Here is a 15,210-nt window from a genome sequence, read left to right as displayed (position 1 = left end):
ATCAGTCTTTCAAAGTTCTTTGAGCATTCCACAGAGATGACAAATTTCAGTGATCTTGGAGACTGCTGTAAGACCTAGTCAATTTTTGGTCTTTCAAATGTCCTTCAAAGGTCTCTCCTCTGTGGAATGGGAAAAGTGGAGACAATGGCAGAGCGGGGATTTGAACTCATAACCTTACGATCGTGAGTTCATGTTCTGACAACTAGACCACACAACCCGTGTGCACGATGCTGGCTCGCTTTCTCAACTCAACTAGTCTGCCTCCCTCTTCTGTTATAATTGCAACAGCGTCCACGCGTGTTGTAAGTTGCTTGGATTTCAGACGAACACGTGTGGAGAACCGAACAGAAAGTCAGAAACACGATAAATATGGGCAGACCAGGTAAATATCACTGATCATTATTTATTCCTTCCTAATGAACAAACACCAGAAAGCTTCGTGTAGAATGAATTTTATTCATGTAGACTTGTGAAAGGCAGAAAACAAGTTAATTTGCCAACATGTGAAGTGATATTGCTTGACATCACTCAGTCCCATTTGTTGAAATTTCTGTTGGCACTGTATTGTATAAAATAGGACAATAATTTAGAAAGCTCTTTATTTGTCATAAGTAATACATCATATAATCCTCAACACCTAGAACATAATGAACATTGCGTATAATTTACAGGTCCATATTATTCTGAAAAGGGCAAAATCGGCACGGTGCTAAACTGCTAATAATGCAGTTTCGCACCGGCCGACTTATTGGAGACTGTCTCCAATGTGGGAGATTATCTCCAATATCAGAGACTTTTGTAAAGAATTTGGGTATCCAATTTCAGAGACAGTCTCCAGTTTTGGAGTCCAATTTCCTTTGTTTACATTTGCTGCAAAAGGATTAACTTGGCGGCAAATAAAAATGTGATAGGCCCCTATGCAGATTCCTCATGAAAAATTACCCCTTTTCACCGTCTACTTTAAAAATTCACCGTCTACTTTTGTTTTGATAAGGATTTTTGTTGTCAATCACACACAAAACAAATGGGCTTCTGACCTCAGTGAGACAAAATTTTGGGTGGAAAAAATCATGCTTTTGTTGGTGTTGTTTCTTTTGTCCTTTTGCAAAGCAAGTCTCCAATGTGGGAGATTGTCTCCCCTATTGGAGAGAGTCTCCCATATTGGCCGTGCGCCTCTACTGTACTAGTTCAACTTCAAGTTCAAGTTAATTTCCCCACCAGAAATTAGGCCTATAATAAACAAATGCCCACTGCCTTTCCAAATATCGGGAACGGCTGTATTTCGCCCCAATCTCGTTATCTTTTGAATACTCGGACATACAGACATAGTCATAGACAGGGGCAGCCGTCTGTTTCGAGGTCGAGGAGTTTTTTAACATTTTAAATTTTTTTTAACTGCTTGTACACAGACGGCTCGCGATCGTGCAGCCGCCATTAGGGGGTAGACAATGCAAAATCCCCCGACGGGGCTCATCGATTTTTGTCTTTATTTCATAAAGTTATATAAAAAGAACTGGGCCAAAATAGAGATTACTCCGTTTTGGCCTGAAATGCACCAAAACAGGAAAAAACTAACTTATAAGGGGGGAAAAAACAGTGACTGACTTGGCTGTCGCGCAACTCCCACTTCCCTGGTTTATCCAAACTCAATACATAAACATATGGCCATTGAGTCCCTGTACAGATTGAGTAAGAACTTCGGTCTCTGTAATTGGAGAGTGGAGCCAACAGAGTTCAGCGGAACAACCAATAAAACAGATACCGAAGCTTTTGGTCTAAGTCAGACATCGCTTTCTTTGCCGTAATTTTTATATTAGACTGAAGTTTGCGACCAAAAGATTCGCCTGCGGAAGTTTGTTCGCATGATTTGGTCACTAACTTTAGTCCTGCGGAAGTTCACATGATTTGGTCACTAACTTCAGTAAATTGCCGCAAAGCCGAGCGAAGCGATGTTTGAGAATTTGAACGATAATGTCGCCACATTTGTAAAAGCGCTGGGCATATTGAACTTGAAATGTGTTTGAGGGACTTGCTTTGACATTTGTGAACAATTTATTGTGGGGAATATCGAAGTCTGCCGGTGCAAAACTGCATTAGCGCCCATCAGTTTTACACTGGCCAACTTCAAGCAAATTTCCCTACCACTAATTGTTTGCAAATGTCACAGTCCCCCTGGGGGGCCACTTCCATTGACGAGTGGCCCTCCCAAATTTGACCCTAAACACGTAGCTTTCCTAGCGAAATAGATAACCTTTTTTCATTTTTACGTAACGTGCCCTATCTTGAAAAAGACATCCTTTTTACATGTGTCTTTGGTCGCGCATGGTATCCACTCTTCGATGTAAGTGGCCAGCCGCCCCCCAGAGTGTCGCATTGTGGGCTAGGAATCTTGGCCAGATTCGAATAGTTGATGACTTGAGGTGGTGCTGCTATATGAGGATAGTGGTTCGTATTGGCTTTAATCTATTGATACCTTTACTTTGACAGGATTCTCACCAAGAGGTAGCTTCCGGGGAGGTGGAGGAGATCGAGGAGGGCGCGGCCGAGGGGGCTTTGGCGGAGGACGAGGGGGATTCGGTGGAGGACGAGGGGGATTCGGTGGAGGAGGTGGCGGCAGAGGAGGTGAATATTTTCAACCCACTTTGAAAACCAACTTTGTTCTGTTTTGGGTGTAGTTTTATTTGTTTTTATTTTTATTTTTTTACTGCATCACAGTTTTTTCCACCTGGCAATGATGAACAAAACAATTTCTTCACTTTGAACTGATGTATCCTGTTGAGAATATTGTTAATAACCTGAGCCAGGTGGGAACTTAGTCTAGAAATGGTCATTAGTAGTTAATTACCTGGAAAAACCTAAACTCGTCTACTAACGCCCAGTACTAGATCTGGTTGTTAGTAGTTAATTACCTGGAAAAACCTAAACTCATCTACTAACGTCCTGTACTGGCCGCACAAAAACATTATTAGCCTAACAGAGTGCCAACAGTAAGACCAGTCACATTATGTCACATCTTTCGGATTGTGCTGTCAATAGTTGATCTAAGATGTAAATAACCTGTTGTAACATAATGTATCGTTGTGACATTTAATACTGATTGTAACGGCCTCTGTTAGCACGAACAACGTTTCTCTGCGGTCAGTACAGATCTACATGTAGACTCGTGTATTTTATATAGAAGAAGACAGCTTTCAGAAGGTCAAAGTTACCGGAAATCTGATTTTCCGCTCCTCAAATTGGAAAAAACATTTTTTTTTTTTCATTTATCATTTTCATGCATTAAAGCAAATATGAATATTACATCAATGGATATGGTAACAGCAAAGAGCAAAATTTCTTGATTGATTACATTGGACACAATGTACATTCAATCACAAAAATTAATTGTAATTTATCACAAAGCTGTGTCTTTAAAGGTATTGTTTAACTTTGTGAGCAGCCGATTAAAAAAATTCTCAAACCAAGATGAAACATGTGTACAAGTGCATGTATTAGAACTAATAAACCCTGAAAACAGCCATTATTGAGAATGAAAAGCTAAAACTACAAGGCAAACCCCGATTTTGTAAATAGTACACACAAGTGTATGGGATGAAATTAAGATGGTGTTTCCGGTCACTTTATATTTCAATTTTTGAAGCACTAAATAATTATTTTCGAACGCAATTTTTTTCTGGGCTTCATTTTTGTAACATATCACAGACACAGGTGACAAGTGTGACCTTCTAGCTCAGATTTTTAAAAAGTCAAACCAATGTTAACCAATCACTTTAAAACTCTTGTCTTATTGTCATTGTTTCTTGTTCACTCACTACATCCACTTCTAAATCCTAACCGATCTCTCTCTTTTCTTTTCTAATAACCTTTTCAGGATTTGGTGGTCGAGGTGGACCAAGAGGGCGAGGTGGCCCGCGGGGTAGGGGAGGAAGAGGTAGGTCGCTCTGGGTCAAGAGGTAGTTTTTGCAACTGCAAAGGGGACGGGCTCAAGCACACAGCGAGTGCATTACAAATACCCGTCAAAGACGATGAACAGCTAAGAAGTCTTTGTCGAAAATTGGTGATCCAGGGCCCTGTCTTACAAAGAGTTGCGATTGATCCGATCATTCACAACTATGGAAAGCCAGCAACGTCAACATCTTTAAAGCATGTTTGTTCAAAATATTTTCTAACTATGATGTATATTCATGCATTCATTGTTTTCTTGAAAATTCACTGTGCTTCTCTTTGTTTACAAAGGACATTGTGCTAAATTTCCTGTAGAAAAAATTATGACACTGATGGATTTCCATAGAGTTACTCTTCGTAAGATGGGGCCCAGAACAGCAGGTTTGTCGCAAGTTTCTGAGCTGACGAAAAATTACAAATATGTTGTTCGTCGAGAGTCATGGACATATCTGCTGCTCTGATTCACTATAACTCTCGACAAAGACTGTTTCGTTATGAAGGGCACTTGACAATACATTCTCAATGCTCCCAAAGGCATATTTCGTAGTGGAAGCGTAAACTCCCTATTGTGGAGGTCCAACTTCATGAAAAGAGAAGATTTTTTTTTATCAAACTTATTATTTCAAGATATATATTTTACATGAATGAATCAGGAAAATATTACCTTGGTATCGTTTTGTTTACCTTTTCAATCTGCATATCTTATTAACAATATTGTATTGAACACCTGGTCGCCTTTTACTAGCTTATATTTTGATTATTTAGGGGATAACTTAGGTGAAAATATTCTTGCTTTTGTTATCTCCCTCCATATGCCTCCATATTCTGTTATGTTTTTTCCCATTATTATTTGTCTCGTATGTTTTTTTGTTTTTTTTTGCTGTTTAAAATGAATAAAATTTGATTTGAATGATATTTTATTGGTAATATTTTTTGGTAAAATTATTGAAGATACCATTAAGTGAAAGGGGAAGTAATTTCTGGGCCATGGAATTTCTTTTACTACAGGTGGTCGCGGTGGGATGCGAGGTGGTGCTAGAGTCGTCATAGAACCTCACAGACTTCAAGGTATTTTCTTATTTCCTTGTTCTCCTAATGTAATTTTGTCTTTATAAAACTGGAAATGTGTAATTATTTGCATAAATACTTTCAGAGGTTCTAGTAGTCTGTATTAGGTCGAGGCTTTAGCTATATCTTTGCTGTTGGGCTACAAGTGTTCAGCGACTCTGATTTAATGCAAGAGAAAACAAAATGAAGAGCAAGATGTTTGCACCCTTTGTTGTTCTTAGTTTTGCTGTATCAGACGTATTGCTTAGTTTTAGGGTTCCATGATTGCTCCGGCGACAATTGCTCCCCTATAAATTCCACACACAATTGGAATGACCAACTTCAACCCTTAATGTAAAACTACCCTATCCTGAACCTGACACTAAATCTAACCCTATATCTTAGAAGAAATAAAGCCCGGAGCAATTGTTGCAGGAGCAAATGTCGCGTCACCGGTTTTAGCGTAGCAGCAGAGGTATAGCAGCTATTTCTGCCTAAATTATAGGCTAGGGTTCCAGGAGATGATATCATGAAACTAGCCTGCAGTTTTTAAGCTTTTTCTTAAAAATTATAATGATTTATTTAGAAGGATTTTAGTATTGCTTAACTTTATCAGCAATTAGTGCAGCGATTATTTTACTCACTAGATCTTGTCATGTTTTCTCTCAATTTCAGCTCCAGTTTTGACCTACTCTTGCGAGTGTAGGGTCCCTTTAAAAACGTTAGTCATTCTCGACACTAATATGTTCATTATGAAAGGTTTTAAGAAAAAACAATGAATTTTAATTAAGGGACCTTGTTATTGGCGATGATGAACAAAAACAATTTCTTCACTTTGATCCGAAGTCAAGTTGTTGATAAAGTTGTTTATTGTCTGAGCCGTAACACCCGTGTTACGCACATCCTCAAAGAGATTCACATGTTTGGTTGGTAAGTCAGTTCTTAGAATAAGAGTACAAAGACCTACAACTTGGTGTTATTTTTTAGTCAGATGGTGAGATGTACACTCCTTGACTTATAAAGTTTCTTCAGAATCATTGATGTTAAATAATATTTGATCTTTATCTTTCTAATATTGAATGTATCACTCCCTTTGCTCATGCAATAATGCATGAATTTACGAATTCATTTCTAGGTATTTCGTAAAGAAGTCTGGATTTTCTTGTGTAGATATCATGAAGATAATGCTTTGCTTAAAAAGTTTTGTTCTCGCAGAAGTTCAAATGCCACATGCAAATTTTCTGATGGTACTGTCATACATGTAGATTACATGTAGTCCCAAGCTGGTGTATATTAGACAATGACCACAAAGCAAGGATTAAAAGGGATTATCCATAGAGATTAGCAGTATTGATTGTCATTTGTTTGGATCTCCTGCTAAGCAGTTCAAAGTACAGTGAGCTGTGGAGAGATCATTGTTCTGCTGTAGACTCCTTTACCAGTCCATTCTCTCTGTTTCAGGTGTGTTTATTGCAAGAGGCAAGGAGGATGCATTGGTCACCAAGAACTTGGTGCCTGGGGAATCAGTCTATGGAGAGAAGAGGATTAGTATTGAGGTAAGTCACCCCCCCCCCCCCCAGCTTTCATTTTCATGCTTTTGTTGTAGACGTGATTTTGAAAAATATGGTGGGGCTCTTAAAATGATTTAGAAGTCAAATTTTAAATGGAAAGAAGGCATTCATTTTTTTTTTAATTACGATAATGATGTCATGAGCTGTGCCTAGCCTGCAGAAATCTCGTCCATCCAACTCCATATTGCATTAATCCCTGATGATTTTTTCACCCTGAATGATGAATGTCAGTTTTGGTAATAATTTCAAAATGAATCTGTACAGAATCCAGTGAAGTGGCCGTCCAGGGCCCCCGTATTACAAAGAGTTACGATTGATCCAATCAATTGTAACTCTATAGAAAATCCATCAGTGTCATAATTTTTTCTACAGGAAATTTGCAAAATGTCCTTTGTAAACAAAGGAGAACACACCAAATTGTCAAGAAATCAATGAATGTATGGATATACATTCATATCTAGAATTTTTTCAAGTAAACATGCATTTTCTATGTTGACTTTGCTGGCTTTCCATAGTTGTGATTGATTGAATTGGATCAATCGCAACTCTTTGTAAGACAGGGCCCAGGTATCTGTATTCTGTTTATAAGAAATTGTGTAATTGCTGAGAAATTAGCAACAACATAAGCATGGCATCCCAGACAGACGTTGTCCTTATTTGTGTTGCAGATCTTCAGTTTAGAATTCACAGAATTTAACCTAGCTGTACCAGATCTAGATCTAGGCTCATATTGTGAGAATGAAACCGTGGTTTTACAGGCTTTCTCATGCAACAACTGTTCACTGCAACTACTTTCATTTACCTTTAATAGGAGGGAGAGAAGAAGTTGGAGTACAGAGCCTGGAACCCTTTCCGATCGAAGCTAGCAGCAGCCATCTTGGGTGGCGTGGATCACATACACATGAAACCCGGAAGCAAGGTTCTGTACCTTGGTGCTGCATCAGGGACGACGGTGTCTCATGTCTCGGATCTGGTTGGACCGGTAAGGAGGAATGGCGGTGGTGGTGGTGATTGTAGTGTTTGTAGTTGTCATGAATGTTTTTGATGTTGGTGGTAGTGAGGAGGATGATGGTGATGATGATGATGGTGATGATGATGATGGTGATGATAAGGTTGGTGGTGATGATGATGATGCGGATGATGATGAGGGTGGTAATGATGATTAGGTTGGTGGTAGTGGTGATGATGATGAAGGTGGTGGTGGTGGTGGTGATGATGATGATGATGATGAAGATGGTGGTGATCATCATGATCATCATGATGATTAGGTTGGTGGTAGTGGTAATGATGATGATGATGGTGATGATAAGGTTGGTGGTGATGATGATGAGGGTGGTGGTGGTGATGATGAGAGTGGTGGTGATGAGGATGGTGATGATGATGAGAGTGGTGGTGATGACGGCGATGATGATGATAATGATGATGAGAACAATGATTATAATGTTGGTGGTTGTAAATTGTATCTGCTCATAATGGAAAGTATAATTGTAATAAATATGTTAGTAGTGATTTTAATTGTAACATACTCTTTGCTCATTTCAGGAGGGGTTAGTTTATGCAGTAGAGTTCTCACATCGATCAGGGCGTGATCTCATGAACGTAGCGAAGAAACGAACTAACATCATTCCGATTATAGAAGACGCCAGACATCCACACAAATACCGAATGTTGGTCGGTACGTATATATCAATTCAAAATCTGGTGACTCGGTGAATATCTATTCTTTTTCCAGCAGGTCGACCATCAAAATTATTATGACTGTCTTTCGTGACTTGGTTAATGAGTGCACTGTAAGATGATAGCTACTTTCATGATTATTTTGATTGTGTTAATAGTTTGGAGTTTCATCTTAAATAAGGACTCCGAAGAATGCCAAATTTTAAGATGTGTATTTGATAGATTACTGTTTATCTACCTGTTGGTCAGTTAGTTCAAGGTTCCAAGGTTTTGTTCCTGTTGAACAGGGATGGTCAGATTTTCCTATCACTCTGGGCAATCGTCCTTATCCCTGATCTTCACCTCAGTCAATCCCTTCCTCTCCTAAACTTGCCCTTTCAGGTTTTCATTGTGCAGCCACTACTTTTCAAACCATCTGAAATTAAAGATAAATGTCAGTTGTAATGATTTCAAAATGAGTTTACACAGAATTCAATGAAATGACCTCCAAAGTGTTTGTTTGCATAAATAAAGAGATATGTTTCAATAGACTCTGGAACAAATTGTGAATTGCTGAGCAATTGGCAAAACAAACATGAAATTCAACTAACATGTCAGGTCGTTTTCCAAACAAGAATAGTACACTGTCCCACATGTGCTTATCTGTGTAGAGGATCTTCGATGTGATTTTTCTTTTCAGCTAATTAATGATTTCACAAAGTTCATTTCATGTAAGTGCACCACATTTAGATCTCCTGTGATATAGTAACAATTAGCCTTAGTTTTACAGACTTTCTTTTGAAATCAGTATTTACCGCAACTACTTTCAATTATCTTTATAACAGTACGCTTGCATATTTATTTTATTTTATAGGTATGGTAGACTGTGTATTTGCTGACGTCGCACAGCCAGACCAAGCCAGGATAGTCGCCATCAACGCCCATAACTTCCTCAAGAATGAAGGCCACTTTGTCATCTCAATTAAGGTCAGTTTTTCATGACAAACTAATCATGCAGACAAAACTAATTATTGTCAGTGCCTTCTAATTTCTTGTACTAAATTGCTTTTGCAATTGTCCACATGGGGGTTGTAACAGGTTTGATTCCCACTTGGTGCGCTAGTGCCCTTTATCTTTAAGTTCATTTTTTTCCTCAAATTACTTCAATTATTGTGTTTTACCTTCAAGAAATACTAGATCGATGTATGAGACACATAGCTTATATTTGTATTCTTACTGTTACGAGAAATACATGTTTCCTGTGTACAAGAGAGTCTGCTTAAAGGGATCGTTTTACTTTGTGAGCAGCTGATATAAAAAATTCTCAAACTGAGATGAAACATGTGTATGAGTGACTGTATTTGTCCTCAAAAACCTTAAAACAGACCACAATATAGGATGAAAAACTCTAGTTTAGATACAAGTAGCCTGATTCTGAGAACCGTCTGTAAGATGGGTTCAGCTTATGACCAGTTTTCTCCAATTTGATTCAAAAAGTCTGTTGGCTGTGTTGACTGCCTTCTGCTGTATCTCCAATGCACACACTATCATTAGCTGCACTGTATGTACATTCAGTGTACCTTGTACACACTGTAGGTTGGTCATGCTGTGTTCATGAAGAGTTTATGTGTTGTGGTGCAAAGATTGCTGTATGCACATAGTCATTGAAACCAACCCCCAATTATTTTCAAACTTTGATGTACATCTCCAAAATTTGAAAGGGGCAATTCCATGAAATATGTACTCTGACCCCCTATATGTGGGACCTTGACATTTGTCTCTGATATCTTGTTCTTTTGACAGTCTGTCATGTTCTCTAATTGACCATGACTTATTCAGTTTATGAAGTGAAGTGACAAAAATGGGGGTCGGATGTACAAAAAGGTTGATCATTTTATGGAATTGCCCAAAATAGTTCCTGTAGATATAATACTTTGAAACTTTTGGGATGGTATTTTTGTCTCACCTGCATAGCAGAGTGAGACTATGGGCGCCGCTTTTCCGACGGCGGCGGCGGCGTCAACACCAAATCTTAACCTGAGGTTAAGTTTTTGAAATGACAGCATAACTTAGAAAGTATATGGACCTAGTTCATGAAACTTATCCATAAGGTTAATCAAGTATTACTGAACATCCTGCCTGAGTTTCATGTCACATGACCAAGGTCAAAGGTCATTTAGGGTCAATGAACTTAGACCATGTTGGGGGAATCAACATCAAAATCTTAACCTAAGGTTAAGTTTTTGAAATGTCATCATAACTTAGAAAATATATGGACCTAGTTCATGAAACTTATACATAAGGTTAATCAAGTATCACTGAACATCCTGCATGAGTTTCACGTCACATGACCAAGGTCAAAGGTCATTTAGGGTCAATGAACTTTGGCCGAATTGGGGGTATCTGTTGAATTACCATCATAACTTTGAAAGTTTATGGATCTGATTCATGAAACTTGGACATAATAGTAATCAAGTATTACTGAACATCCTGTGCAAGTTTCAGGTCACATGATCAAGGTCAAAGGTCATTTAGGGTCAATGAACTTTGGCCAAATTGGGGTATTTGTTGAATTACAGCCATAAATTTGAAAGTGTGTTGGTCTAGTTCATAAAACTTGGACATAATAGTAATCAAGTATCACTGAACATCCTGTGCGAGTTTCAGGTCACATGATCAAGGTCAAAGGTCATGTAAGGTCAAAGAACTTTGGCCACGTTGGGGGTATTTGTTGAATTGCCATCATATCTCTATAAGTGTATTGGTCTACTTCATAAAACGTGGAAATAAGAGTAACCAAGTATCACTGAACATCTTGTGCGAGTTATAGTAGTTTTCAAAATCAGCACTGCTGCTATATTGAATCGCGTGATGCAGGTGAGACGGCCAGAGGCATTCCACTTGTTACACTATAAGCCTAATGTTTAGCCCATTTTGAAGAACCAAAATTAGAATTTTTTAAAATAAGAACAAAGGGAAATGATCGCGTTAAGTCGACCTTCCTTGAGTCAAATAATCACCTCGGCCAAAGCAATTCATCAGCCCAGTCCCCCATCTTTCAGAGAGCTGTGATTGTGATCAACCTCAACTATGGAAAGCCAGTAATTTCATTCTTTTTTTCCTGTATGAAATTTGCACATTGCCCCATTGTAAACACAGAGGGAGCACATTGAATTGTCAAGACGTTGGTGCATGCATGAATATACATCAGTATATAGAGAACATTTTTGGTCAGACATCTGCATTTCAGCTGTTGTGATTATAGAATTATTGAGGCATAAAACCAGTAATCATGGTCACAATTTGTGCGGTTCAGTGGATCCTCTGCTTTAACAGATTCCATCCTTCAAAACAAAATTAACGCTAGGTGATCGAGCATTTGCTTGTGTAGCCCCAAGCTCTGGAATAGCTTACCCCTGGAAGTTAGGAAAGCACCATCGGTAAACAACTTTAAATCAAAGCTCAAAACACATCTATTTAATTAATAACAAGCTTTATAGGAGTCCTTAATAGCGCAGTAGAATATATACTTTATGGAATAGTTTCTGCTCTCTATAAATTTATATATTATATACTATCATTATTGGCTTTCCATAGCTTTGGTTGATAAGATCAAACCCAACTCTTTGTGAGTCAGGGTACTGGATGTGCAAAGCATGTTACTTAACATTAAGTTGAATTGAATCAATAAGATTTCTATGGTCTCAAGGGATTTGAATAACACAGACTGAATTGTATTTGTTTTCGTCCATCAGGCCAACTGCATCGATTCCACGGCCCAACCTGAAGCGGTGTTTGCCGGAGAGGTCAAGAAACTTCAAGCGGAGAAACTCAAGCCCCAGGAGCAGTTGACCCTTGAACCCTACGAGAGAGACCACGCCGTCGTCGTTGGAGTGTACAGGTAAGCTATGGAATGAAGTTATCGGGTTGACTTGTATCTGTGAAGAGAAAATGCTCTAAGATTAAAAACTTAGTCAATTTGTAAATGCATGTTGAAATGCAAATTTAAATTGGTACTTATTCATTTCCAAGAGAAAACTTATGCAATATCATTACATATTTGAGTTAATTATCATTCAGTGTGGTCTAAGAATAATTACATCAGAACCACAACAAAGTTTTCTTTTCTTTTCTACTAAAAAGATTATAAATTTTGTGCTACTGGATCACTAACTTGTATAAAGGTTTACCGCTCAGGTGGGAGTGTCATTAAGCTGTTCGTAAGTAACAAATGAATTTGCACATGACTGGTGACCCTTTCTTGGGCTAAGTGATATATCCCTATGTAGCTGACTTACGACATGAGAACACGTTCCAGTCAAGCTTTATGAAACACCCATCAGGGCCCCGTCTTACAAAGAGTTGCGATTGATCTGATCGATCGCAACTATGGACAACCAGCGATGTCAACATCTATTATGCATGTTTGTTCAAAATATTTTCTAGCTATGATGTATGTTCATGCATTCATCGTTGTCTTGAAAATTCACTATGCTTCTCTTTGTTGACATTGTGCACATTTCCCGTAGAAAAAATGATGACACTGATGGATTTCCAGAGAGTATCGATTGATTGGATCAATCGTAACTCTTTGTAAGACGGGGCCCTAATGATTTATAAGATGTTCTCTTTCTGTATAAATAGACAAAAAAATATTGATTTCGTCTCATATCACTTTCTTGTATGTTTTGTCTTTCAGAGCACCACCAAAGAAAAAGTGAGGAGACTAAAAAAAAAAGAAGAAAGAAAAATATTCAGACAAACTTTGATGGCAAAAATAGCTGCATAGCTTCCCAACCAAACCCCAACGATGTTGAAGATTCTACATGGAACAATATCAAAACTATTCTGTCTTCATCACCATGTTGCAACATCATCAAAGGCCATCAGGTTTATAAAACTAAAGACTTATACTCACCACTGGACATTGTTAAATGATTACAGCTGATCAAGCTTGGTTGCATCGATGTTGGAATGTCTGAAGCTTACCCCTGCTGCAAAGTAGACGGCAATACAACAGTTTTGTCTTGCTCCAGAAAGTAATATTACATCATATTGACCTGGAGATGGTTTCCTTGTCATCCGACATGTTGCTAGATCTTAAAACTCTCCCAAGTCTTGACTGGCTGTTACTGTGGTAATTGCCAGATAATGACATTTTTGCAAGAACTGGCAACTTTCATGAAATAGTTCCCGAAACATTAAAAAAAGAGCTTCAAGAAAAATACTTGGAAAATCATCAAACGGTTTTGATAACTTGTGTTTTTTAGGATGTAAATTGTTCTAATGATGCCAAAATGGGTGCACTATATAATCAAATCATGTTTGTGACCGGCCACCATTTATTATTATTTTAATATTTTAATCTGTTTTAATGCTTTCTTTCCTGTAAATAATGTTCATATTGTACGATTATGTGTTATAATTTTCAAGACTTTTGGCATTCATGAATATTCGGAGCATCCTTGAGATTGTGAATTTTTTTTTAAATCAATTATGTAAAAAGAGGAAAGATGAATGAAAAATATAGAAGTACTTATTTGATATAAGGAAGAAAATATTTGTGCTTCACTTTTTTAAAGAGTATTTTATTATGATTTCAATGAATTTGGACTGAGTTTATTTTAATGGTTTATTTGTATTTTTTTCCATCTAGTTCTGATACTCTTTGACATTAAGTCAACTTAAATATATTTCATTTTGTTTTTCATTTTCTTTCTTGTTAATTCAAAGATAAGTACCTTTGATAGCCCAGACACAAAGGTCTATGAAATATGTGTAGTTTCTTGGAGTCAAATTGTGTTCAGTGGGTCAATAGACTTTTGGCGCAAAAAAGAGTGTCAAATTGACTGAAAATGCATATCAGCTTTATCTTTTTTGAGGTACAGACAAGTCTTTTCAATTTGAGTTGAGTGACATTTCTAGAAGTGATCTACCCCTTTCAGACCAGGGGGTGTTTTCACAAAGATTTAAGTGGGATAAAAATCACAATGGAATTCCCATTTGCGTATAGCATATAACACTTCGCTGCGTTGGTCAGATCAGGAATTCCCTCATCAGATCATGCTTGTTGAAAGCGCACTATTGCATAGTTGTCTATGACGTTATGTGTTAGACACCGTGTGTGCATTAACCTTTAACCACGAGTCTTAATCTTTGTGAAACACCCTCGGGAGGTGCTTCATACAACTGTTTATGTATGAATGACTGTAGTCACCTAACACATGATTTAAATATGGGCAATTCCATAAAATATGTACGTCCGACCCCATGTTTCTGGGACCTTCATCAACATTTTCTGTCTCTGATTTATGGTTCTTTTGACAGTGTGTAATGTTCTCAAATGACCATGACTTGGTCAGTTCATGAAGTGAAGTAAAACTTGAGAAAAGTGGGGTCGGACGCACAAGATTGATTATTTTACTGAATTGCCCATACGAAAGTGTGAGCATGCCCCCCAGAGATTATATTGACTTGTTTCAGGACGTATGATTGTATTTCATATTCTAAAGCTCTGTGAATTGCAGTCAATTATGTGCTGATAAAAGGGATGTAATGTGAGATATTGTCACGAGATATCAAAACAATTTGTTAGCTTATTTACAAAATAAAAGTCATCTTTTATATAATTCCTTTGTGATTGCCTATTTAGCCTTGTGTATATTTTTTTGCATATACGTGTATTATGAAGTGTAAGTGATAATACATGATAGGGTCTTTAAAAAAGATATTTTGGTCTGCACGATATGTCTGTGTAATATTACAGGGTTTTGCGCAATGCGCTGAAATATGACAAATTCCTCATATGCTATGTACAAAACTTGCTGGGCAATATTATGTCGTATTGCATGGTCAAATGAAACGTGATTGTCAAAGATATGACTACATTGGGTGATTTTTCTTCATGGGGATACCAGATATATCTATTTGTTAGGGTCAATATTGCTCTCGTCTTTGATTCATGCAATAATCCCCCAAACTCGTTGAATAT

General features: G+C 37.7%; 1 protein-coding gene across 1 annotated transcript; it reads left to right on the top strand.

Annotated features, from left to right (window-relative positions):
• The first annotated feature begins 293 nt into the window (after positions 1–293).
• Positions 294–14,848, top strand: LOC129266177 (rRNA 2'-O-methyltransferase fibrillarin-like). Its single transcript, XM_064103860.1, has 10 exons — positions 294–382; positions 2,488–2,622; positions 3,872–3,931; positions 4,954–5,013; positions 6,454–6,548; positions 7,375–7,545; positions 8,106–8,238; positions 9,094–9,206; positions 11,975–12,120; positions 12,919–14,848. The coding sequence occupies exons 1-10, from the start codon at positions 370–372 to the stop codon at positions 12,938–12,940; spliced, it is 948 nt and encodes a 315-aa protein (XP_063959930.1). The 5' UTR covers positions 294–369; the 3' UTR covers positions 12,941–14,848.
• The last annotated feature ends 362 nt before the right edge of the window (positions 14,849–15,210 follow it).

Source organism: Lytechinus pictus, chromosome 8, assembly GCF_037042905.1.
Source record: "Lytechinus pictus isolate F3 Inbred chromosome 8, Lp3.0, whole genome shotgun sequence".
In the NCBI taxonomy this organism is placed as follows: domain Eukaryota; kingdom Metazoa; phylum Echinodermata; class Echinoidea; order Temnopleuroida; family Toxopneustidae; genus Lytechinus; species Lytechinus pictus.
The sequence above is the reverse complement of the archived record's forward strand: the minus strand, read 5'-3'. Positions and strand labels throughout refer to the sequence as shown.